Source organism: Notolepis coatsorum (assembly GCF_963971535.1).
Source record: "Notolepis coatsorum genome assembly, chromosome: 1".
In the NCBI taxonomy this organism is placed as follows: Eukaryota; Metazoa; Chordata; class Actinopteri; order Aulopiformes; family Paralepididae; genus Notolepis; species Notolepis coatsorum.
In genome coordinates, this window is record NC_140165.1 from 236,511,202 (window position 1) to 236,536,935 (window position 25,734).

Consider the following 25,734-nt stretch of genomic DNA (forward strand, 5'->3'; position numbering starts at 1 on the left):
CGAAATGCTAAAATGCTAAATGCTAATTAAATATATACAATATATAATCTAATAATCCAATAATCTAAATTGAATCTTATATATATATATGTATATATATATTAAAAAAAATGCTAAATGCTAAAATGCTAAATATATGCTCTGATGAAGTATACAGTATTCACATAAGGTGCGGTATGCATAAGGTAAGTATATTGTCCTTTTAGGTGGGAGTCAGCTACTAGGTTCCTAGTAGTTGGATGTCTGGCAGCAGTCCCTGCCCACTGTTGTGGAGCCTGATGGCCACTGGAATGGCCGCTGGGGGGGGGGGGGGGGGGGGGGGGGGGGGGGGGGTGTGTGTGTGTGTGTGTGTGTGTGTGTGTGTGTGTGTGTGTGTGTGTGTGTGTGTGTGTGTGTGTGCGTGCGGTGCGTGCGTGCGTGCGTGCGTGCGTGCGTGCGTGCGTGCGTGCGTGCGTGTGTGTGCGTGTGTATCTCTATAGTGTGTGGCAGGGAAGTCGATTGTGATTATTTGATGACTAACAGGATTTAAAAGTCTGGTGACGTGTCAGTAGGACGGTATCCATTACCCGTCCATAACAAACAGGAGAGAAGAAAAAAAAGCGACATCAAAACAATAGATAATAAGATCATTACTGGCTGCACATTTGGGAAATGCTGTGCTACAGACACGTCGTGGTCTCTGCGTGCTGGAATATACACGATACACATAATAGCCTGCATTGATAGTTATATATATTAGTTTAGTGTCCTGTTGACTACATTGCCGATTTGGATTTAATGTACTGTATGTATTGCAGGCAGAGCAGTTCTCTTACTCCAATGGAAATGTCACACTGCATGTCCGTCCCTTTGACTCCTGTGTCCCTATGTGCGTGCGTGCGTGTGTGTGTGTGTGTGTGTGTGTGTGTGTGTGTGTGTGTGTGTGTGTGTGTGTGTGTGTGTGTGTGTGTGTGTGTGTGTGTGTGTGTGTGTGTGTGTGTGTGCGTGCGTACGTGTGTCTCTTTGGGTTTGCTAGCAGATCTTTACCAGGGACCCAGCTCTCCGGTTTAGCCTGGGGGCCTTGAATTAGAGAGCAGGGCATTTCCTCTCCAATGAGTGTCAAAGACCTTACTGCCCTGGACCACAGTCTGCACTCTCACTGCCTCTGTTCCCTTCTCTAACGGTCTCTGTGCATCTGGTGTAATGATGTATTACATGATGTTCAGGTGTAATGATAGTTGTATTACATGATGTTCTGATGTAATGATACTTGTATTACAGTACATTATGTTCTGGTGTAATGGTAGATCAAATCAAATCAAATCAAATGTATTTGTAAGGCCCGACAACACACGCTAATGTCCCCATGGGCCGGACACGTCTTCTTTAAACAAGTCAAGAAGAAACATCACAATAAATCAAGAACAAAACAAAAACACCATAGATTTATTACATGATGTTCTGATGTAATGATAGATGTATTACATGATGTTCAGGTGTAATGATAGATGTATTACATGATGTTCTGATGTAATGATAGATGTATTACATGATGTTCAGGTGTAATGATAGATGTATTACATGGTGTTCAGGTGTAATGATAGATGTATTACATGATGTTCAGGTGTAATGATAGATGTATTACATGATGTTATGATGTAATGATAGATGTATTACATGATGTTCTGATGTAATGATAGATGTATTACATGATTTTCTGATGTAATGATAGATGTATTACATGATGTTCTGATATAATGATGTATTACATGATGTTCTGATGTAATGATAGATGTATTACATGATGTTCAGGTGTAATGATAGATGTATTACATGATGTTCTGATGTAATGATAGATGTATTACATGGTGTTCAGGTGTAATGATAGATGTATTACATGATGTTCTGATGTTCTGATAGATGTATTACCTGATGTTCTGATGTAATGATAGATGTATTACATGATGTTCAGGTGTAATGATACTTGTATTACATGATGTTCAGGTGTAATGATAGATGTATTACATGATGTTCAGGTGTAATGATATATGTATTACATGATGTTCTGATGTAATGATAGATGTATTACATGGTGTTATGATGTAATGATAGATGTATTACATGGTGTTATGATGTAATGATAGATGTATTACATGATGTTCTGATGTAATGATAGATGTATTACATGGTGTTATGATGTAATGATAGATGTATTACATTGTGTTATGATGTAATGATAGATGTATTACATGATGTTCAGGTGTAATGATAGATGTATTACATGGTGTTATGATGTAATGATAGATGTATTACATGATGTTCTGATGTAATGCTAGATGTATTACATGATGTTCTGATGTAATGATAGATGTATTACATGGTGTTATGATGTAATGATAGATGTATTACATGATGTTCAGGTGTACTGATAGATGTATTACATGATGTTCAGGTGTAATGATAGATGTATTACATGATGTTATGATGTAATGCTAGATGTATTACATGATGTTCTGATGTAATGATAGATGTATTACATGATGTTCTGATGTAACGATAGATGTAGTACATGATTTTCTGATGTAATGATAGATGTATTACATGATGTTCTGATATAATGATGTATTACATGATGTTCTGATGTAATGATAGATGTATTACATGATGTTCAGGTGTAATGATAGATGTATTACATGATGTTCTGATGTAATGATAGATGTATTACATGATGTTCAGGTGTAATGATAGATGTATTACATGATGTTCTGATGTTCTGATAGATGTATTACCTGATGTTCTGATGTAATGATAGATGTATTACATGATGTTCTGATGTAATGATAGATGTATTACATGATGTTCTGATGTAATGATAGATGTATTACATGATGTTCTGATATAATGATGTATTACATGATGTTCTGGTGTAATGATAGATGTATTACATGATGTTCAGGTGTAATGATAGATGTATTACATGATGTTCTGATGTAATGATAGATGTATTACATGATGTTCTGATGTAATGATAGATGTATTACATGATGTTCTGATGTAATGATAGATGTATTACATGATGTTCTGATGTAATGATCGATGTATTACATGATGTTCTGATGTAATGATAGATGTATTACATGCTGTTCTGATGTAATGATAGATGTATTACCTGATGTTCTGATGTAATGATAGATGTATTACATGATGTTCTGATGTAATGATCGATGTATTACATGATGTTCTGATGTAATGATAGATGTATTACATGATGTTCTGATGTAATGATAGATGTATTACCTGCTGTTCTGATGTAATGATAGATGTATTACATGATGTTCTGATGTAATGATAGATGTATTACATGATGTTCTGATGTAATGATAGATGTATTACATGGTGTTATGATGTAATGATAGATGTATTACATGATGTTCAGGTGTACTGATAGATGTATTACATGATGTTCAGGTGTAATGATAGATGTATTACATGATGTTATGATGTAATGCTAGATGTATTACATGATGTTCTGATGTAATGATAGATGTATTACATGATGTTCTGATGTAACGATAGATGTAGTACATGATTTTCTGATGTAATGATAGATGTATTACATGATGTTCTGATATAATGATGTATTACATGATGTTCTGATGTAATGATAGATGTATTACATGATGTTCAGGTGTAATGATAGATGTATTACATGATGTTCTGATGTAATGCTAGATGTATTACATGATGTTCAGGTGTAATGATAGATGTATTACATGATGTTCTGATGTTCTGATAGATGTATTACCTGATGTTCTGATGTAATGATAGATGTATTACATGATGTTCTGATGTAATGATAGATGTATTACATGATGTTCTGATGTAATGATAGATGTATTACATGATGTTCTGATATAATGATGTATTACATGATGTTCTGGTGTAATGATAGATGTATTACATGATGTTCAGGTGTAATGATAGATGTATTACATGATGTTCTGATGTAATGATAGATGTATTACATGATGTTCTGATGTAATGATAGATGTATTACATGATGTTCTGATGTAATGATAGATGTATTACATGATGTTCTGATGTAATGATAGATGTATTACATGATGTTCTGATGTAATGATCGATGTATTACATGATGTTCTGATGTAATGATAGATGTATTACATGATGTTCTGATGTAATGATAGATGTATTACCTGATGTTCTGATGTAATGATAGATGTATTACATGATGTTCTGATGTAATGATCGATGTATTACATGATGTTCTGATGTAATGATAGATGTATTACATGATGTTCTGATGTAATGATAGATGTATTACCTGCTGTTCTGATGTAATGATAGATGTATTACATGATGTTCTGATGTAATGATAGATGTATTACATGATGTTCTGATGTAATGATAGATGTATTACATGATGTTCAGGTGTAATGATAGATGTATTACATGATGTTCAGGTGTAATGATCGATGTATTACATGATGTTCTGATGTAATGATAGATGTATTACATGATGTTCTGATGTAATGATGTATTACATGATGTTCTGATGTAATGATAGATGTATTACATGGTGTTCAGGTGTAATGATAGATGTATTACATGATGTTCTGGTGTAATGATAGATGTATTACATGATGTTCTGGTGTAATGATAGATGTATTACATGATGTTATGATGTAATGATAGATGTATTACATGATGTTCAGGTGTAATGATAGATGTATTACATGATGTTCTGATGTAATGATGTATTACATGATGTTCAGGTGTAATGATAGATGTATTACATGCTGTTCAGGTGTAATGATAGATGTATTACATGATGTTCTGATGTAATGATAGATGTATTACATGATGTTCAGGTGTAATGATAGATGTATTACATGATGTTATGATGTAATGATAGATGTATTACATGATGTTCTGATGTAATGATAGATGTATTACATGATGTTCTGATGTAATGATAGATGTATTACATGATTTTCTGATGTAATGATAGATGTATTACATGATGTTCTGATATAATGATGTATTACATGATGTTCTGATGTAATGATAGATGTATTACATGATGTTCAGGTGTAATGATAGATGTATTACATGATGTTCTGATGTAATGATAGATGTATTACATGGTGTTCAGGTGTAATGATAGATGTATTACATGATGTTCTGATGTTCTGATAGATGTATTACCTGATGTTCTGATGTAATGATAGATGTATTACATGATGTTCAGGTGTAATGATACTTGTATTACATGATGTTCAGGTGTAATGATAGATGTATTACATGATGTTCAGGTGTAATGATATATGTATTACATGATGTTCTGATGTAATGATAGATGTATTACATGGTGTTATGATGTAATGATAGATGTATTACATGGTGTTATGATGTAATGATAGATGTATTACATGATGTTCTGATGTAATGATAGATGTATTACATGGTGTTATGATGTAATGATAGATGTATTACATGATGTTCTGATGTAATGCTAGATGTATTACATGATGTTCTGATGTAATGATAGATGTATTACATGGTGTTATGATGTAATGATAGATGTATTACATGATGTTCAGGTGTACTGATAGATGTATTACATGATGTTCAGGTGTAATGATAGATGTATTACATGATGTTATGATGTAATGCTAGATGTATTACATGATGTTCTGATGTTCTGATAGATGTATTACATGATGTTCTGATGTAACGATAGATGTAGTACATGATTTTCTGATGTAATGATAGATGTATTACATGATGTTCTGATATAATGATGTATTACATGATGTTCTGATGTAATGATAGATGTATTACATGATGTTCAGGTGTAATGATAGATGTATTACATGATGTTCTGATGTAATGATAGATGTATTACATGATGTTCAGGTGTAATGATAGATGTATTACATGATGTTCTGATGTTCTGATAGATGTATTACCTGATGTTCTGATGTAATGATAGATGTATTACATGATGTTCTGATGTAATGATAGATGTATTACATGATGTTCTGATGTAATGATAGATGTATTACATGATGTTCTGATATAATGATGTATTACATGATGTTCTGGTGTAATGATAGATGTATTACATGATGTTCAGGTGTAATGATAGATGTATTACATGATGTTCTGATGTAATGATAGATGTATTACATGATGTTCTGATGTAATGATAGATGTATTACATGATGTTCTGATGTAATGATAGATGTATTACATGATGTTCTGATGTAATGATCGATGTATTACATGATGTTCTGATGTAATGATAGATGTATTACATGATGTTCTGATGTAATGATAGATGTATTACCTGATGTTCTGATGTAATGATAGATGTATTACATGATGTTCTGATGTAATGATCGATGTATTACATGATGTTCTGATGTAATGATAGATGTATTACCTGCTGTTCTGATGTAATGATAGATGTATTACATGATGTTCTGATGTAATGATAGATGTATTACATGATGTTCTGATGTAATGATAGATGTATTACATGATGTTCAGGTGTAATGATAGATGTATTACATGATGTTCAGGTGTAATGATAGATGTATTACATGATGTTCAGGTGTAATGATCGATGTATTACATGATGTTCTGATGTAATGATAGATGTATTACATGATGTTCTGATGTAATGATGTATTACATGATGTTCTGATGTAATGATAGATGTATTACATGGTGTTCAGGTGTAATGATAGATGTATTACATGATGTTCTGGTGTAATGATAGATGTATTACATGATGTTCTGGTGTAATGATAGATGTATTACATGATGTTATGATGTAATGATAGATGTATTACATGATGTTCAGGTGTAATGATAGATGTATTACATGATGTTCTGATGTAATGATGTATTACATGATGTTCAGGTGTAATGATAGATGTATTACATGATGTTCAGGTGTAATGATAGATGTATTACATGATGTTCTGATGTAATGATAGATGTATTACATGATGTTCAGGTGTAATGATAGATGTATTACATGATGTTCTGATGTAATGATAGATGTATTACATGATGTTCTGATGTAATGCTAGATGTATTACCTGATGTTCTGATGTAATGATAGATGTCTTACATGATGTTCAGGTGTAATGATAGATGTATTACATGATGTTCTGATGTAATGATAGATGTATTACATGATGTTCTGATGTAATGATAGATGTATTACATGATGTTCTGATGTAATGATAGATGTATTACATGATGTTCAGGTGTAATGATAGATGTATTACATGATGTTCTGATGTAATGATAGATGTATTACATGATGTTCTGATGTAATGATAGATGTATTACATGATGTTCTGATGTAATGATAGATGTATTACATGATGTTCTGATGTAATGATAGATGTATTACATGATGTTCTGATGTAATGATAGATGTATTACATGATGTTCAGGTGTAATGATAGATGTATTACATGATGTTCTGATGTAATGATAGATGTATTACATGATGTTCAGGTGTAATGATAGATGTATTACATGATGTTCTGATGTAATGATAGATGTATTACATGATGTTCTGATGTAATGATAGATGTATTACATGATGTTCTGATGTAATGATAGATGTAGTACATGATTTTCTGATGTAATGATAGATGTATTACATGATGTTCTGATATAATGATGTATTACATGATGTTCTGATGTAATGATAGATGTATTACATGATGTTCAGGTGTAATGATAGATGTATTACATGATGTTCTGATGTAATGCTAGATGTATTACATGATGTTCAGGTGTAATGATAGATGTATTACATGATGTTCTGATGTTCTGATAGATGTATTACCTGATGTTCTGATGTAATGATAGATGTATTACATGATGTTCTGATGTAATGATAGATGTATTACATGATGTTCTGATGTAATGATAGATGTATTACATGATGTTCTGATATAATGATGTATTACATGATGTTCTGGTGTAATGATAGATGTATTACATGATGTTCAGGTGTAATGATAGATGTATTACATGATGTTCTGATGTAATGATAGATGTATTACATGATGTTCTGATGTAATGATAGATGTATTACATGATGTTCTGATGTAATGATATATGTATTACATGATGTTCTGATGTAATGATCGATGTATTACATGATGTTCTGATGTAATGATAGATGTATTACATGATGTTCTGATGTAATGATAGATGTATTACCTGATGTTCTGATGTAATGATAGATGTATTACATGATGTTCTGATGTAATGATCGATGTATTACATGATGTTCTGATGTAATGATAGATGTATTACATGATGTTCTGATGTAATGATAGATGTATTACCTGCTGTTCTGATGTAATGATAGATGTATTACATGATGTTCTGATGTACTGATAGATGTATTACATGATGTTCTGATGTAATGATAGATGTATTACATGCTGTTCAGGTGTAATGATAGATGTATTACATGATGTTCAGGTGTAATGAGCGATGTATTACATGATGTTCTGATGTAATGATAGATGTATTACATGATGTTCTGATGTACTGATGTATTACATGATGTTCTGATGTAATGATAGATGTATTACATGGTGTTCAGGTGTAATGATAGATGTATTACATGATGTTCTGGTGCAATGATAGATGTATTACATGATGTTCTGGTGTAATGATAGATGTATTACAGGATGTTATGATGTAATGATAGATGTATTACATGATGTTCTGATGTAATGATGTATTACATGATGTTCAGGTGTAATGATAGATGTATTACATGATGTTCTGATGTAATGATAGATGTATTACATGATGTTCAGGTGTAATGATAGATGTAGTACATGATGTTCTGATGTAATGATAGATGTATTACATGATGTTCTGATGTACTGCTAGATGTATTACCTGATGTTCTGATGTAATGATAGATGTCTTACATGATGTTCAGGTGTAATGATAGATGTATTACATGATGTTCTGATGTAATGATAGATGTATTACATGATGTTCTGATGTAATGATAGATGTATTACATGATGTTCTGATGTAATGATAGATGTATTACATGATGTTCAGGTGTAATGATAGATGTATTACATGATGTTCTGATGTAATGATAGATGTATTACATGATGTTCTGATGTAATGATAGATGTATTACATGATGTTCTGATGTAATGATAGATGTATTACATGATGTTCTGATGTAATGATAGATGTATTACATGATGTTCTGATGTAATGATAGATGTATTACATGATGTTCAGGTGTAATGATAGATGTATTACATGATGTTCTGATGTAATGGTAGATGTATTACATGATGTTCTGATGTAATGATAGATGTATTACATGATGTTCAGGTGTAATGATAGATGTATTACATGATGTTCTGATGTAATGATAGATGTATTACATGATGTTCAGGTGTAATGATAGATGTATTACATGATGTTCTGATGTAATGATAGATGTATTACATGATGTTCTGATGTAATGATAGATGTATTACATGATGATATAATGATAGTTGTCCCCTGTCCTCTGCTTCTTATTATTCCATAGTAATTGACAGTAAAATGGTAAATGGACAGCTTTTATCCAAAGCAGTTTACAACGTATGCCACACATTCACACATGTGGCGGAGTCAACCATGCAAGGTGCCAACCTGCTCATCGGGGGCAGTTAGGGGTGCTGGGAGGAGCCGGAATCAAACCGGGAACCTTCCAAATTACCATGTGCTCTACCTCCCGAGCGACTGTCATATTAGACATATTAGTCATCATTAGACATACAGGACCTGTTACTGAATCCCTCATTAAGGTGGTCCATACAGAGCTGCTAGCCACAATGTGTTATAGACAGAGGAAACAGTCACTGATTAACAATCTGCTATAACAATGTTATTACAATGTTATTACATATTATGAAATAGTCATTACATGTAACAATAAAGCTATCTGTCCATTTCTCTGTTCCTCTCTAGCGGTCACAGTCTGGCCCGTGCGTCACAGCGTAGAAACTGTGGAATTAGTCCTGACGGAAACCGCGGTGAAGACAACAGTTAAAGACCCCCTTAATAACACGTGTGGTCTGTCTTCCAGGAGTCGGCCCTGGCCCACGTGGAGCTCCCCGCCACGGTGGAGACGGTGGAGGCCGCCATCAAGAAGCACAAGGACTTCACCACCACCATGGAGCTGAACCTCCACCGGATCAAGGCCGTCATCGAGGCGGGAGAGAGTCTGATCAGCCAGAACAACATCTACTCCGACCGCATCCGCGAGCGGGTCGACACTCTGGCCAACAGGTAGGACCACCGCGGAAACCCGGCGGTATATAAGGGTTCTCCAGGGAGCGGATGAGACTGAGGGCTAGATCCACAAAGAATGGATTGCACGGAGCAAGTTGCACCCTTACTTACAATTCATTATGAATTGAAAATGGGGGACCCTGATGTAAACAAGACGAAAGTCTTTCTCTGGTCTGCATCCCCTTAACAAGTGTGTGTATTGAGCTGTACTGTATTGTACCCATTCTGCAATCTGTTAATACAATTTTCATTCAATCAATCACTGTGCAGATGGATTGATTGAATGAACATTTTATTAACAGATTGCAGAATGGGTACAATACAGTACAGCTCAATACACACAATTGTTAAGGGGATGCAGACCAGAGAAAGACTTTCGTCTTGTTTACATCAGGGTCCCCCATTTTCAATTCATAATGAATTGTAAGTAAGGGTGCAACTTGCTCCGTGCAATCCATTCTTTGTGGATCTAGCCCTCAGAGTGAGCACACTGGTTAAAGGAAAACTCCAACATTTTGGGAAATTAGCTTATTTGCCATCTACCCTGGAGTTAGACAAGAAGATACATACCTTTTTTCTTCTCTGTGAGTAGGAGTAGGAAGACACGCACCGTTAGCCTAGCTTAGCGTCAGTCACTGGAAGTAGGTTCCTCCAGTAGCCTAGTTCCCAACGTCTTCCTACTCCTACTGCATGCACAGAGAAGAAAAAGGTATGTATCTTCTTGTCTAACTCCAGGGTAGATGGCAAATAAGCAAATTTCCCAAAATGTTGGAGTGTTCCTTTAAAGGCGCAGGCCGCCGGTGCGTAGGAATACGTACATGGAGGCCGCGCGCTTCTCTCCTGCCGTCATGGTGATGTTGCATAGTCCAATAAAAACCGCGTTCACCACAGGAGAGAGTTGAAACGAGGAGGCGAGTCAGTCTGTCTCCTCCTCTCGCTCTAGAGAGGACGTGTAGATGGACGTGTTCAGACCAAAATGATGTTTGATACCTCCCTGTGATGGATTGTACTCGGTGGAAAACAAGCCATTATATTAGATAGATTATAAGTGTATTATGAACATTTAGGCTAATGTGGTTTCCCCCGATCAGAGCTTCTAACTACACTCAAACATCTGAACGCACGACTTTACAACAATCAATGTAACCAGGTAAATACTAGATGAGCTCCCGCTCTTTAGCTATAATTGTCGTACAGTGCTGCTAATTCATTTATTGAGTGATTTAGTTACCTACTGCACTGGTGCTTTGGGATTAGCGTCAAGAGTACAAATTCAGACGCACACAGTAAGCGGCCCGTTCTGTCCATGACTGTCAACAGCTCGAACGGGCTTAGAACTATTCACAATGTCTGACCACTAAGTGTGTCTGACTCTTAACCGCCAACACCTGCACGGACTACAATGTATGATGTATATCACGCCAGTTAGGGTACCTTGTGTATACTGTTTACTTTTACTCTTACTCATAGTATATATTCAGATAAAAATTCTTTCTTGCCTATATTTACGAACTAGTCCTGCTCATTAGAAAGTCCTACGTATGAACTAGTCCTGCTCATTAGAAAGCCCTACGTATGAACTAGTCCTGCTCATTAGAAAGATAAGATAAGATATTCCTTTATTGATCCCCACAGGAGTGGTTCTTGTATAGTAAATAGATGGACATAGCAAGTTAGCATAAGGACACATAGTATAACTGTAGATTGTATAGTATAGCATTGTATAGTAGTGCACATAAGACCCAGTGCCTCATCCGTAGCTAACATTGTATTGCACTATCGCAGGACCTTAACATGTCTTACCATGCTTTTTGTAAAATGTATGTACATTATACCTGTTATGTCTTATTCTTATTACTTGTATTATTGCACAAATGTCTTATTCTCATTCCTATTCTTATTACTTGTATTATTGCTCAATTGCTGCAGGCATGACCCCCCCGCATTTCACTGTATGCTTGTATGCCGTGACAAATAAAACTCTTGACTTGACTTGACTTGACTTGGGGAAATTCAGGCATCATAGCAACATGGAGGAGGGGGAGGGGAGGTACAGGTAGTAGAAGACATACAGGTACAGGTCACAGCATTATGGTTCAGTGGATAAGTAAACATAGAAATAGAATCAAAAGGCACTGTAAACAATATACAATATAATTAACTCTGGACATGTGCATCTATGGGCAATACGAAAGCCCTATGTATGAACTAGTCCTGCTCATTAGAAAGCCCTACGGATGAACTAGTCCTGCTCATTAGAAAGCCCTACGTATGAACTAGTCCTGCTCATTAGAAAGCCCTACGTATGAACTAGTCCTGCTCATTAGAAAGCCCTACGTATGAACTAGTCCTGCTCATTAGAAAGCCCTACGTATGAACTAGTCCTGCTCATTAGAAAGCCCTACGTATGAACTAGTCCTGCTCATTAGAAAGTCCTACGTATGAACTAGTCCTTCTCATTAGAAAGTCCTACGTATGAACTAGACTGCTCATTAGAAAGATAAGATAAGATATTCCTTTATTGATCCCCACAGGAGTGGTTCTTGTATAGTAAATAGATGGACATAGCAAGTTAGCATAAGGACACAGAGTATAACTGTAGATTGTATAGTATAGCATTGTATAGTAGTGTACATAAGACCCAGTGCCTCATCCGTAGCTAACATTGTATTGCACTATCGCAGGACCTTAACATGTCTTACCATGCTTTTTGTAAAATGTATGTACATTATACCTGTTGTGTCTTATTCTTATTACTTGTATTATTTCACAAATGTCTTATTCTCATTCCTATTCTTATTACTTGTATTATTGCTCAATCGCTGCAGGCATGACCCCCCGCATTTCACTGTATGCTTGTATGCCGTGACAAATAAAACTCTTGACTTGACTTGACTTGACTTGGGGAAATTCAGGCATCATAGCAGCATGGGGAGGGGGGAGGGGAGGTACAGGTAGTAGAAGACATACAGGTACAGGTCACAGCATTATGGTTCAGTGGATAAGTAAACATAGAAATAGAATCAAAAGGCACTGTAAACAATATACAATATAATTAACTCTGGACATGTGCATCTATGGGCAATACGAAAGCCCTACGTATGAACTAGTCCTGCTCATTAGAAAGCCCTACGTATGAACTAGTCCTGCTCATTAGAAAGCCCTACGTATGAACTAGTCCTGCTCATTAGAAAGCCCTGCGTATGTAAGAGAATAAGAGGAGAGAAAGGATGTGAAGATGCTTGATTTCTTGTTTGTCTGTATTTCTGGCCAAGCTGCCTTGTGCTACAACAGAAGGAAGCGGTTGGCCTCTGTAGGGTGTGTGATCTCACAGCTTTCAGTTATTGACTGTTACATGTGTATGTCAAATAGTAATATGTCCCATTGTAGTCCTGTGTGCAGAAGTCTTCTGTTTTCTTCTAATAAACAATAAGCCTGCTGTCTTGACTGTGGGGCGCTCCAAAGACACGCACATGGCCCTGGCTGTACGTTGAGCAGATTATATGAAGCAGCTGCCCACACATAATAGTGCCCAGAGAAGACAAAGCCAGCGAGGCCGCTGAATATGAATGAATTAAAGCACGTGGAACAGAGCCTGGCCTGGTTAGAACGAGCCCTGAGACCAGACCATGAAATCTATATGATTGGTGAAGTAAGGCGGGCTTAGCTGTCGCCTCTTCAGAACAACAACACCGATGTGGACTAAGTCACATGGTGTTCAGATGAAGACCGTTGTTATTCTGATAGAGACATTCACACTGTGACCCAACAAAGGACTATTGGATTCGGATATTTGATACATATCATTTCTGAAAATATAAATAAACTGACATTTACGTTTACCCAAACTGCTTTGCTTTCCAAAAAAAGACAAGAGTGCCTATATTGTTATTTTCTTTGCATTTGAACAAACATTTATGATAATGTCAGATTATATATTTTTTACGATGAGTTTCTTGTAATCTCCAAGCACCAAAGATATCTGTAGATACCGTATGAGCAGAGATCAATATTAGACTTTACTACAATATGGGCTGATAATTATGATGCTCCCCCACATATCTGTATGTCTCAAATTAAGAGTGCTCAACTAGAACAATATACATATACAAACGTTTTTACCTGGCAAAGTAGCTAAGCACCCTAGCACTCATAGTAAGTAGCACGGTGGCTTTAGTAGATTAACCCTTTCACTACCACACTACCAAATGGTTAACCCTTTCACTGCAACAATACAGAAGGTTAACCCTTTCACTGCCATATGACAAAAGGTTAACCGTCTGTAGTGTGGTAGTGAAAGGTTAACCTTCTGTAGTGTGGTAGTGAAAGGTTAACCTTCTGTAGTGTGGTAGTGAAAGGTTAACCTTCTGTAGTGTGGTAGTGAAAGGTTAACCTTCTGTAGTGTGGTAGTGAAAGGTTAACCTTCTGTAGTGTGGTAGTGAAAGGGATGACTATGAAATGTAACTTTGCAAGGAGGAAACAGTCACTGATTAAAAATCTGCTATAACAATGTTATTACAATGTTATTATTATAAAATAGTCATTACATGTAACGATAAACCTATCTGTCCATTTATCTGTTCCTCTCTAGCAGTCACTCCCGGCCCGTGTATCACAGCCTCACACTCGTAAAACTCGTAAAAACTTTATACTTTTCACTTGCGCTTATAGACTAAATGTTTTCAGTTTCCTTTCGCTCCGACTCAGTTCTCCTCTCCCTCTCCTTCCCCCAGAGGCAACCAGAACCGGGACCTGGCCCAGCTGTGGCTGGAGAAGCTGAACGCCCAGTGGGGGCTGCAGAGATTTCTCCTGGACTGTCTTGAGGTACAGTAGACCGCGGACCGGCTGCTTCTAAAGGCTGTGGACTGCATTTATATATAGTGCTTTTAGCCAAAGCGCCTGTGTACACATTCACACACCAACGGTGGAGGTGACCATGAAAGGTGCCAACCTGCCCACCGGGAGCGGTTAGGGGTTAAGTGTCTTGCTCAAGGACACGTCGACTCTGCTGCAAAATAACTTGTGGGAACCATAGAGCTTCCAAGAGGAGGAGCTGGTGGTGGTATCTGTGCTGTATGATCAGCCCTGCTGAATACAGGCTTTCCCTCCTGTGTCTCTCTCATCCTGCCCTGCTCTCTCACCCTGCCCTGCTCTCTCATCCTGCCCTGCTCTCTCACCCTGCCCTGCTCTCTCATCCTGCCCTGCTCTCTCATCCTGCCCTACTCTCTCATCCTGCCCTACTCTCTCATCCTGCCCTGCTCTCTCATCCTGCCCTGCTCTCTCATCCTGCCCTACTCTCTCATCCTGCCCTGCTCTCTCATCCTGTCTTACTCTCTCATCCTGCCCTACTCTCTCATCCTGCCCTACTCTCTCATCCTGCCCTACTCTCTCATCCTGTCCTACTCTCTCACCCTGCCTCTCTCATCCTGCCCTACTCTCTCATCCTGCCTCTCTCACCCTGCCTCTCTCATCCTGTCTTACTCTCTCATCCTGCCCTACTCTCTCATCCTGTCGTACTCTCTCATCCTGCCCTACTCTCTCATCCTGTCCTACTCTCTCACCCTGCCTCTCTCATCCTGTCCTACTCTCTCACCCTGCCTCTCTCATCCTGCCCTACTCTCTCATCCTGCCCTACTCTCTCATCCTGCCCTACTCTCTCATCCTGCCCTACTCTCTCATCCTGCCCTACTCTCTCATCCTGCCTCTCTCATCCTGCCCTACTCTCTCATCCTGCCTCTCTCATCCTGCCCTACTCTCTCATCCTGCCTCTCTCATCCTGCCCTACTCTCTCATCCTGCCTCTCTCATCCTGCCCTACTCTCTCATCCTGCCTCTCTCATCCTGCCCTACTCTCTCATCCTGCCCTACTCTCTCATCCTGCCTCTCTCATCCTGCCCTACTCTCTCATCCTGCCTCTCTCATCCTGCCCTGCTCTCTCACCCTGCCCCAGTGCCCTACCCTCTCATCCTGCCCTGCTCTCTCATCCTGCCCTACTCTCTCATCCTGCCCTACTCTCTCATCCTGCCCTGCTCTCTCATCCTGCCCTGCTCTCTCATCCTGCCCTGCTCTCTCATCCTGCCCTACTCTCTCATCCTGCCCTACTCTCTCACCCTGCCCTGCTCTCTCATCCTGCCCCAGTGCCCTACCCTCTCATCCTGCCCTACCCTCTCATCCTGCCCCAGTGCCCTACCCTCTCATCCTGCCCTACTCTCTCATCCTGCCCTACTCTCTCATCCTGCCTCTCTCATCCTGCCCTACTCTCTCATCCTGCCCTACTCTCTCATCCTGCCCCAGTGCCCTACCCTCTCATCCTGCCCTACTCTCTCATCCTGCCCCAGTGCCCTACCCTCTCATCCTGCCCTACTCTCTCATCCTGCCCCAGTGCCCTACCCTCTCATCCTGCCCTACTCTCTCATCCTGCCCTGCTCTCTCATCCTGCCTCTCTCATCCTGCCCTACTCTCTCATCCTGCCCTACTCTCTCATCCTGCCCTACTCTCTCATCCTGCCCTACTCTCTCATCCTGCCCTACTCTCTCATCCTGCCCTACTCTCTCATCCTGCCCTACCCTCTCATCCTGCCCTACTCTCTCATCCTGCCCTACTCTCTCATCCTGCCCTACCCTCTCATCCTGCCCTACCCTCTCATCCTGCCCTACCCTCTCACCATGCCTCTCTCATCCTGCCCTACCCTCTCATCCTGCCTCTCTCATCCTGCCTCTCTCATCCTGCCCTGCTCTCTCATCCTGCCCTACTCTCTCATCCTGCCCTGCTCTCTCATCCTGCCTCTCTCATCCTGCCCTACCCTCTCACCCTGCCTCTCTCATCCTGCCCTACTCTCTCATCCTGCCCTACTCTCTCATCCTGCCCTACTCTCTCATCCTGCCCTACTCTCTCATCCTGCCTCTCTCGTCCTGCCCTGCTCTCTCATCCTGCCCTACTCTCTCATCCTGCCCTGCTCTCTCATCCTGCCCTACTCTCTCATCCTGCCCTACTCTCTCATCCTGCCCTGCTCTCTCATCCTGCCCTACTCTCTCATCCTGCCCTACTCTCTCATCCTGCCCTGCTCTCTCATCCTGCCCTACTCTCTCATCCTGCCCTACTCTCTCGTCCTGCCCTGCTCTCTCGTCCTGCCCTGCTCTCTCATCCTGCCCTGCTCTCTCATCCTGCCCTGCTCTCTCATCCTGCCCTACTCTCTCACCCTGACTCTCTCACCCTGCCTCTCTCATCCTACCCTGCCTCTCTCATCCTGCCCTGCTCTCTCACCCTGCCTCTCTCACCCTGCCTCTCTCATCCTGCCCTGCTCTCTCACCCTGCCTCTCTCACCCTGCCCTGCTCTCTCACCCTGCCCTGCTCTCTCACCCTGCCCCTCTCTGGTTCATGCACGAGCCACAGCCTTATTTAGTTTCAGCAACTTTCTCTCTATGGCTCTCTTGAATAATTCACCACCACAGCTCCTCATGACTAATTCAGAGGAGGGAGAGTGTATCTCTCACTGTGTGTGTGTGTGTGTGTGCGTGCGTGCGTGCGTGCGTGCGTGCGTGCGTGCGTGCGTGCGTGTGTGTGTGTTTGTGTTGTGTGTGTGTGTGTCAGCCAATCAGCACATCCTTCCTTACCTGTGTGTACATACGTATATGATTATGAATGTATGCATATGCATTACATGAAGCATCTTCACCTTCCTGTGTGTGTGTGTGTGTGTGTGTGTGTGTGTGTGTGTGTGTGTGTGTGTGTGTGTGTGTGTGTGTGTGTGTGTGTGTGTGTGTGTGTGTGTGTGTGTGTGTGTGTGTGTGTGTGTGTGTGTGTGTGTGTGTGTGTGTGTGTGTGTGTGTGTGTGTGTGTGTGTGTGTGTGTGTGTGTGTGTGTGTGTCATACAGCGTGGCCGTGGCACTGCGACAGTATGTGAACGTGAGCTCCCTGGGGGCGAGGCTGTGTTCTTTTTAAAGACCATGTGGCCTTAATGTGTCACTAATGTGCCGTACTTCCCCCATCAAGTATGCACCTTCATACTCCACCATTAGACAGGTTAGATATAACCCATCCTGGACACAGAAGCTCTGCTTACAGACACTGGCCTGTAAACGATATGGTGGAAGATAGAAGTCTGTAGAAGTGTAGCACTTAGGAAAACGCCCGTAGCACTAAAGCCGTTAGATCAATGTCGAATTTACGTTTGGAAGACGTTTTTAGTAGAGGACTCGGCTTAATCTGTGTTCCCGGAGCCAAGCCCTGAAGTCCCAGGCTCTTAAAAGAGAGGTGGCAATGGAGAGGTATGTTGTTTGTTTATTCTAGTGGGTTCCATTTGGAGTTAGTTGTGGATGGGCATCCACCACCTGTGCATATTAGTCACAATGTGTTGTCAAAGTGCTGTGTGGCTTTCTTTATTTATTCCACATGAAACAAGACACAACACAATACAGTAACAATAATGATAATAATGAAGAATATAATAAACAGAATAAGACATGACAATTAAATTAAATCAAATAATTTGAAATTAGCCTGATATTGTCATGGAAGTGCTGTGCGGCCAATAGCCTGATATTGTCATAAAGGAAGTGCTGTGTGGCCAACAGCCTGATATTGTCATGGAAGTGCTGTGCGGCCAATAGCCTGATATTGTCATAAAGGAAGTGCTGTGTGGCCAATAGCCTGATATTGTCATAAAGGAAGTGCTGTGCGGCCAATAGCCTGATATTGTCATAAAGGAAGTGCTGTGTGGCCAACAGCCTGATATTGTCTTTTTTGTTTAATAAAAACAAATATTATTTTCAATTTTCTTTTGACAACACAACATCAACATCAACAATAACAACAGTAGGGAGTGGCCGGGTAGCGCAGCGGACTAATCCGGCTGTGGTGCCTCCGGCTTGGCCGACCGTCCATACTAACACAATTGGCAGTGTTAGCGAGTGGGAAGCCGGCGTGGGTGGGTCCTGGTCGTTGTAAACACTAAACAGCGACTCCTACAGTTTGGTCGGGGCGCCTGCACAGCAAGGGAAGGATCTGGGAGAGGTAGTGTAACCTTCCACACGTTACACTCTCCCAGTGAGAGTCCGCGCTGCCAGGTGAAAAGAAGTGGTGGGCTGGCTACACATGTGTCGGAGGAAGCACGTGATAGTCTCCACCCTCCCAGACTGACGGTAGGGGGTAGAGTGCGCAACGACCAGGAAGGGGATTGGGAATTGGCATAACGACTAACATTGGGATGGGAGAAAAACTAAAGAAAAAGATAAAAAAAATAAAAATAAAAACAATAACAACAGTAATAATAATAATGACAAGATAATAAGAAATACAGACCAAAACTTAACTAATAAATACAAAATACAAGATACCAAGTAGAAAATAAAAACACAGCAAACAACACAAAAGTACGGTGGGTTTAGCCCGATCTCTCTCTCTCTCTCTCTCTCTCTCTCTCTCTCTCTCTCTCTCTCTCTCTCTCTCTCTCTCTCTCTCTCTCTCTCTCTCTCTCTCTCTCTCTCTCACACACACACACATACACACACACACTGAATAGAGGACTAGACATCAAAGCAAATATTGGTAACACTTTATATCACAGTGCTCTACAATTTAATTTATTAAGTTTGTACTTGTCTGGGCGGGTGGGATGTTCGGGTGGGGACAGATGTTATTGGATTAGATGTTATTTTATCACACACCACACTACTGACATTTTGGATTAGATGTTATTTTAGATGTTTCTGTTCAAATAAAATCATATGTCCAAACAAATGCTTGCAGTTACATTGTCCAATTACCTATATTTATTACTTTTTGGGTGGGGGCGCGAGTGCTGGGATTTTTGGCTGGTGAAAATGCTGAGTGGCTAGTGACTTTGGAAAACCAAAGCCAAAAAGTTAATGTCAAGCCCTGAATACATGTATGCACTTCAGTATCACATTACAAGAGAGATCACAGGGTTCATCTTAACTCTATATAGCCATATAACCTCTAGGAGTCGGTAGGTAATTTAACAGCATGTTGGATTGTGGTATTCTTCTATACAGTGATTATGAGTATAATAAGCAATTAATACACAACACTATTGTGTTTTTAATACATTAAATGCTTATATTTTTATCAAAATGAATACATTATGTAAACATGATTATTGTATACATATTCATTACTGTCCCGCAATTTCAACAAATGTCCCGCAAAATCGACACGCTGTCCTGCATTTGGATCATATGGATTTGGTCACCCTACCCCCAGTTGGGTATGCATGGTGGGGGGGGGGGGGGACTGTACATTGGAGGGGGTTGGGTTTGGACATTTACAGGGGCCAGTTTCGAATTGCAGTCTCCCGTAGGTGCTCTTTGAGAGTGGTTTTGAAAGTGGGTAGTGATTCACATTTCTTTACAGCAGTGTGTAGGGCATTCCACATTGATGTGGCATAATTGCGAAACATGTTTAGTCCCTTGTTTGAGCCGAATCTGGGTTTAACATGATTTGTGGAGCTCCCTCTGGTGTTGTGGTCGTGGTATTCACTGACCTTTGGGAAGTATTTTGACATGTACACAGGTACCTTAGTGGTGTAATGTATCTTGTAGACCAGGGGTTCCCAAACTTTTCAGGCCGGGGCCCAGAAAATAAGGCGTCAGAGAGCCGCGGCCCAATGCACATCGTCTGGCTTTTCTTTTTTTTTCTTTTTGCCAGGCGACCGATTTTTTAAGCCAAATATCACTTCAATCCTATTAAGTTAGTTCAAGTTAGTTATTCATTTATATGTGCTATTTATGAGAGGGCTAACTTGTTGCAAAATAATAATGATTATAATAATAGCCTCATTAAAATACTATTGTTGCTTCGGTTGTTTTCAGCGTTGTATGTGCATAATCTGTTATTTAGTTTGAAATGTTCGTTGAAATAAGTAGATTTTTCGTTTTTGTTTATTTATTAAGTTAATATAAAACCATATAGTCACATTTTAGAATACAATAGAATAGAATTTTAGAATACAACTAGAAACACTGTCCTGGCCTGCTTCTAAGTTCAGTGGCCTGACAAAAAAAAATCCAATAAAAAAATAAAAAAATAAAAAAATAAAAAATAAAAAAAATGTTTTTTTTTCTTTTTTTTTTCTTTTTTCTTTTTTTTTTTAAATCATCTCGCGGCCCATCCGTGGCTGCTCGCGGCCCACCTTTGGGTCGCGACTCGCGACCCCGACTTTGGGAACCACTGTTGTAGACCAGGCCCATTGCAAGTTGCTGTACTCTGTCGTCTACTCTAAGCCATCCTAGGTTGTCAAAGTGGGCAGGGGTGAGGTGGATTCTAGGAGTAAGGTCAAGCAGTAGTCTGACCAGTTTGTTTTGTGATGTTTGTAATTTTGTTTTTAGCGCCTTTGAGGTGCTTTGGTACCATGAGGTGCAAGCATAGTCGTAGTACCCTTGAATGAGTGCTCCTGCCAGAGTCTTCAGGGTATTCTTGTTTACTAGAGAGGAGATCCGGTACAAGAATCTAGTTTGTTGGTTGACTTTTTTTTATTACATTGGATGCCATTTTGTCACAGGAAAGATTTGCCTCTAGGATGGAACCCATGTATGTAATTTCATCTTTCCTTGTGACAATATTGTCACCCACTGTAACTGAGAAGCCGTCGGTCTTGCTGAGTTTGTTATTTGAACCGAAGAGAATGGACTCTGTTTTACCCAGGTGTAATGATAGTTTGTTATCAGCGAGCCAGGTGCAGATTCTGCCTAGTTCCGAGCTGAGGGTTTTTTCAACCTGTAACTTGTTCTTGTCAGAGACCAGCAGGGCTGAGTCGTCCGTGAACAGTATCTAATGTAAATTCTTTATATGTGGATTTGATTAAACGTATATAAAAATCTGAGACAAACCCTCTTGTGGTTGTCCTGTCACCGATAAGCCTGACAAAAGGGTGTGGGTGCAACGCCTGCCGACCTTAGTTGTAGGTGTAGTGAAGCTCTTGTGGTTAGGAAAGGTAGTCAACAACACGGGGTGTCTAGTCAGGACACGGGAGGCAGGAACGTTCTTTGATGAGTTTTATTATCAATGGTCAGACAGATGATGCACAGGCGATTTCTACTTCTATTTGTGAGAGTGGGTGTGTGTGTGTGTGTGTGTGAATGGGGAGGAAACAAAGACATCAGCGTTACTAGTACTCATTAATCAGTCTGTTATATACTATACAATATACTGTTGCTACAAGTAACATAAACCTCACGAGTGGAATTACCAATGGGGATAAGCAGTGCTTTACCTATACTAGTTACAGGGATAAACTGTGCTAAACAGATACTAGATACTATACTCAACAACATAGATTATACCCAATAGGCTAGATTATCACTATAAACATACTGGTAAATTGCTTCCTAAACAGCTGGTAGAATTATAACATTAGTATAGGCCTTAACCATATAAATCACCAACAATAACTAAGCGTCCTCATCATACACATATTTAACACTTACTTGTGATCAGGGACGCACACATGAACTGAAGGAATCACTAAGCCCACTAGTATATATGGATGCTGGCTATCGACAGACATGTCTAGACATGTCTGAGGCATCCTGCTGCAGAGCAGCAGAGCAGCCCCCCACAGCCTTTATGTCTGACTGAGAGGCGTCCCGCTGCAGAACAGCAGAACAGCAGCACCCCACAGTCCTTATGTCTGCCCAGTCCTTGGGCCTTTTGTACAGCCGCCCCCTAATCCACGGTGTGGATTAGTTCATGGAAAGGCTCAACTGTCTTCCGGAGTCGTTGTCGGGGCGTCCTCTGGGATGGCTGGTAACTCAATAAGCTTGGCCACTGGTCTGGTGTAGGTCCTATCGTCCACCTGCACCTCTGCAGACCGCACCTTCCCGTCGGCACTCCTGATGGTCTTCGTGACCCGTCCTACAGGCTACAGCGCTCTAGGTAGCCTCTGGTCAATCACCATCACCACCGTGCCGACAGTGAGGTTCTCTGTATCCTTCACCCATTTCTGCCTGGACTGCAAGGAGGGTAAGTAGTTATGCAGGAAGTGGGTCCAGAACTGGTCGGCTAACACCTGACTGTGTCGCCATCTTCTCCGGCTGAGGATTTCGGATTCAGGGTACACCACTGGAGGGAGTGAGGAGTCGGGCCGCCCCATGAGGAAGTAGCACCGTGAGGGGCTGACTGTTGGGAGCTGTGGGAGCTCTTCTTCCCATGTGGTCCAGGGTTGCAGGAGATCGGCAGGTAAGTGTGGGTCATCCCAGTCGCGGTCTGTGTCCCACAGTTTCTGGACCAGAACTTTGGCCCTTGTGGTAAAGGGCAGGATGCGACCTAGGGGGTCGTACTGGCTTGCTAGTATCTTGTAGATATTTCTCATAGTCGTCTGGCTTGGGGCAACCGGGCGATGTCTGTAGTGGAGCGTGTCCTCCATGAAGTGCCAACTGAGTCCTAGTGTCATTTCTTGAGCTTCCCCGTGGGTCTTGGAGACCCATCTCTCACTGCTATCTGCCTTGGCCTCTTTGGGCAGGTTGCCGATCACCTCTGGCTGGTTGCTGGCCCACTGGCGGATCTCGAAGCCGCCTGTGGCTAGGAGGGCTCTCAGCTTGTTCACGAGGCTGCTTGCCTCTTCTTTGGTGGGCAGACTCTGCAGACAGTTATCCACATAGAAACACTGTTCTACACTGTGGCGAACGTCCTCTTGGCTAGACTCGATGACGTGTTTCTGGAGGGCAAAGGTTGCACAGCAGGGGCTGCATGTTGTCCCGAAGGGCAGGACCTCCCACTGGTACACTGATGGAGGTTCGTCTGTCTTTAGGTTCCTCCAGAGGAACCTCAGTAGGGGCTTGTCTCTGTCCAACAGGCGAACCTGATGGAACATTCCCTTGATGTCCCCACTTATGGCGACTCGATGCTCTCTGAATCGCAGGAGGACTCCAAGGAGTGAGGGTCCCAGTGTTGGGCCTGGAAGGAGGTAGTTGTTCAGGTTCTGCCCGCCGTACTGGAAACTGCAGTTGAAGACAATCCGGTCTTTGCCGTTGTGCCTGACCATGTGATGGGGCAGGAACCATGACTCTTCAGATGCGTCGGCCTGGCTGGGGTTAATCTTGGTGATGTACCCAGCTATCTCTAGCTTATTGATCTCCTCTTGGTAGGTAGATGCACGCTGTGGATCTTGAGTTAGCCTCTTCTCTGTGTTCCGCAGGTTCTTCATTACAACTTCCTTTGAAACTTGCAGCTTGGGCATGGTTTGGACTCGCAGGAGGGGGGTGGCATACCGCTGCACTCCGTTGACCTCTACACGGGTGGTCTCGGCCTCCAACAGCTCCGCTGAGTACTTGTCCTGTTTGGATCTGTTCACTAACCTCTCGCTCTTGAAAGGCAGTGTATCCAGCTGCCACAGCCGTTCGACTTGGCTGAATAGCTCGGCAGCCGGGGAGGGAGCAGCAGTGAAGAAGCACTGGGTGGTCTGAAGCTGTTGCTGCATGTACTTTGCTGGGCCTTGGAGTGTCCAGCCGAGGTTAGTCTTGACTGCCGCAGGGCCACCGTGGGGGCCCAGATGCACCGGCTCGATCGGTACGATCAGGTTGGCGTGATCAGATCCAATCAGGAGGGTTGGCTGAGCTCCGTCGATTGGTGGAATCACCAAGCCTCGCAGATGGCGATACTTCTCCTGGAGCTGGGTGACTGGGTAGCTGTACTGAGACAGACCTAGCTGTTCACCGGTGAAGGCACCTTGAATAGGGAACCTTTTCCTTGGTTCGGATACTGGGGCAATGGCGAAGGAGACACGTGAGCCTGACAGGGTCTTGACGTCTTGGCGGATAGTGCGAAGGGTCAAGTCTTCCGCTTGACCCTGTATTCCCAGGTGGCGTGCTGCTGAAGCGAGCAGGATGGTTCTCTCTGAGCCATCATCCAGCACTGCGTAGGTGTTGAAGACTCTGTCCATGTAGTGCAGGTTGACTCTGACGATCTTCAGGAGCACTCGGTTGTATCCGTTTGGCTGATCCAGGTAGTGAGTCTCTGCTGTTGAGGTGATTGTGGGCTCGTTCCCACTCCTCTGGTTAACCTCATGCAGGACGGAGAGGTGTTTGGACTTACAGAGTCGACACGGCTTCTTCAGGTCGCAGGCAGAGGCTAGGTGAGGACGACCGCATCTCCAACACCTTCTCTTGGCTTTGATCCAGTCCACTATCTCCCCTCTGGTCAGCTTAGCGAAGCGTTCGCATTGGCTGAGGTAGTGTTCTGACTCGCAGTAGGGGCAGTATATCCTTCCCTTCCCTTGGGTCTGGACAGGTTGATATACCTTGGAGGGCCTTTCGGGTGGAGGATCTTGGGGGTTGTCTGTACCATGCATCACCGTAGTGACCTTTATCTTGGGCTGATACTTGGGGTCTCTCCTGTCATTCTCACTGTGAGCATGAAGGGA

The 25,734-nt window shown here is 41.3% G+C and overlaps 1 protein-coding gene across 1 annotated transcript in view; it reads left to right on the forward strand.

The window, feature by feature from the left end:
- LOC311224354 (spectrin beta chain, non-erythrocytic 4-like) overlaps window positions 1-25,734 on the forward strand; it is a gene marked incomplete at both ends in the record, with an annotated part of 220,569 nt that overhangs the window by 84,580 nt on the left and 110,255 nt on the right. The window contains 2 exon segments of the mRNA XM_084309313.1: window positions 10,154-10,356; window positions 15,093-15,183. Coding sequence (XP_084165439.1) covers window positions 10,154-10,356; window positions 15,093-15,183 — 294 coding nt within the window.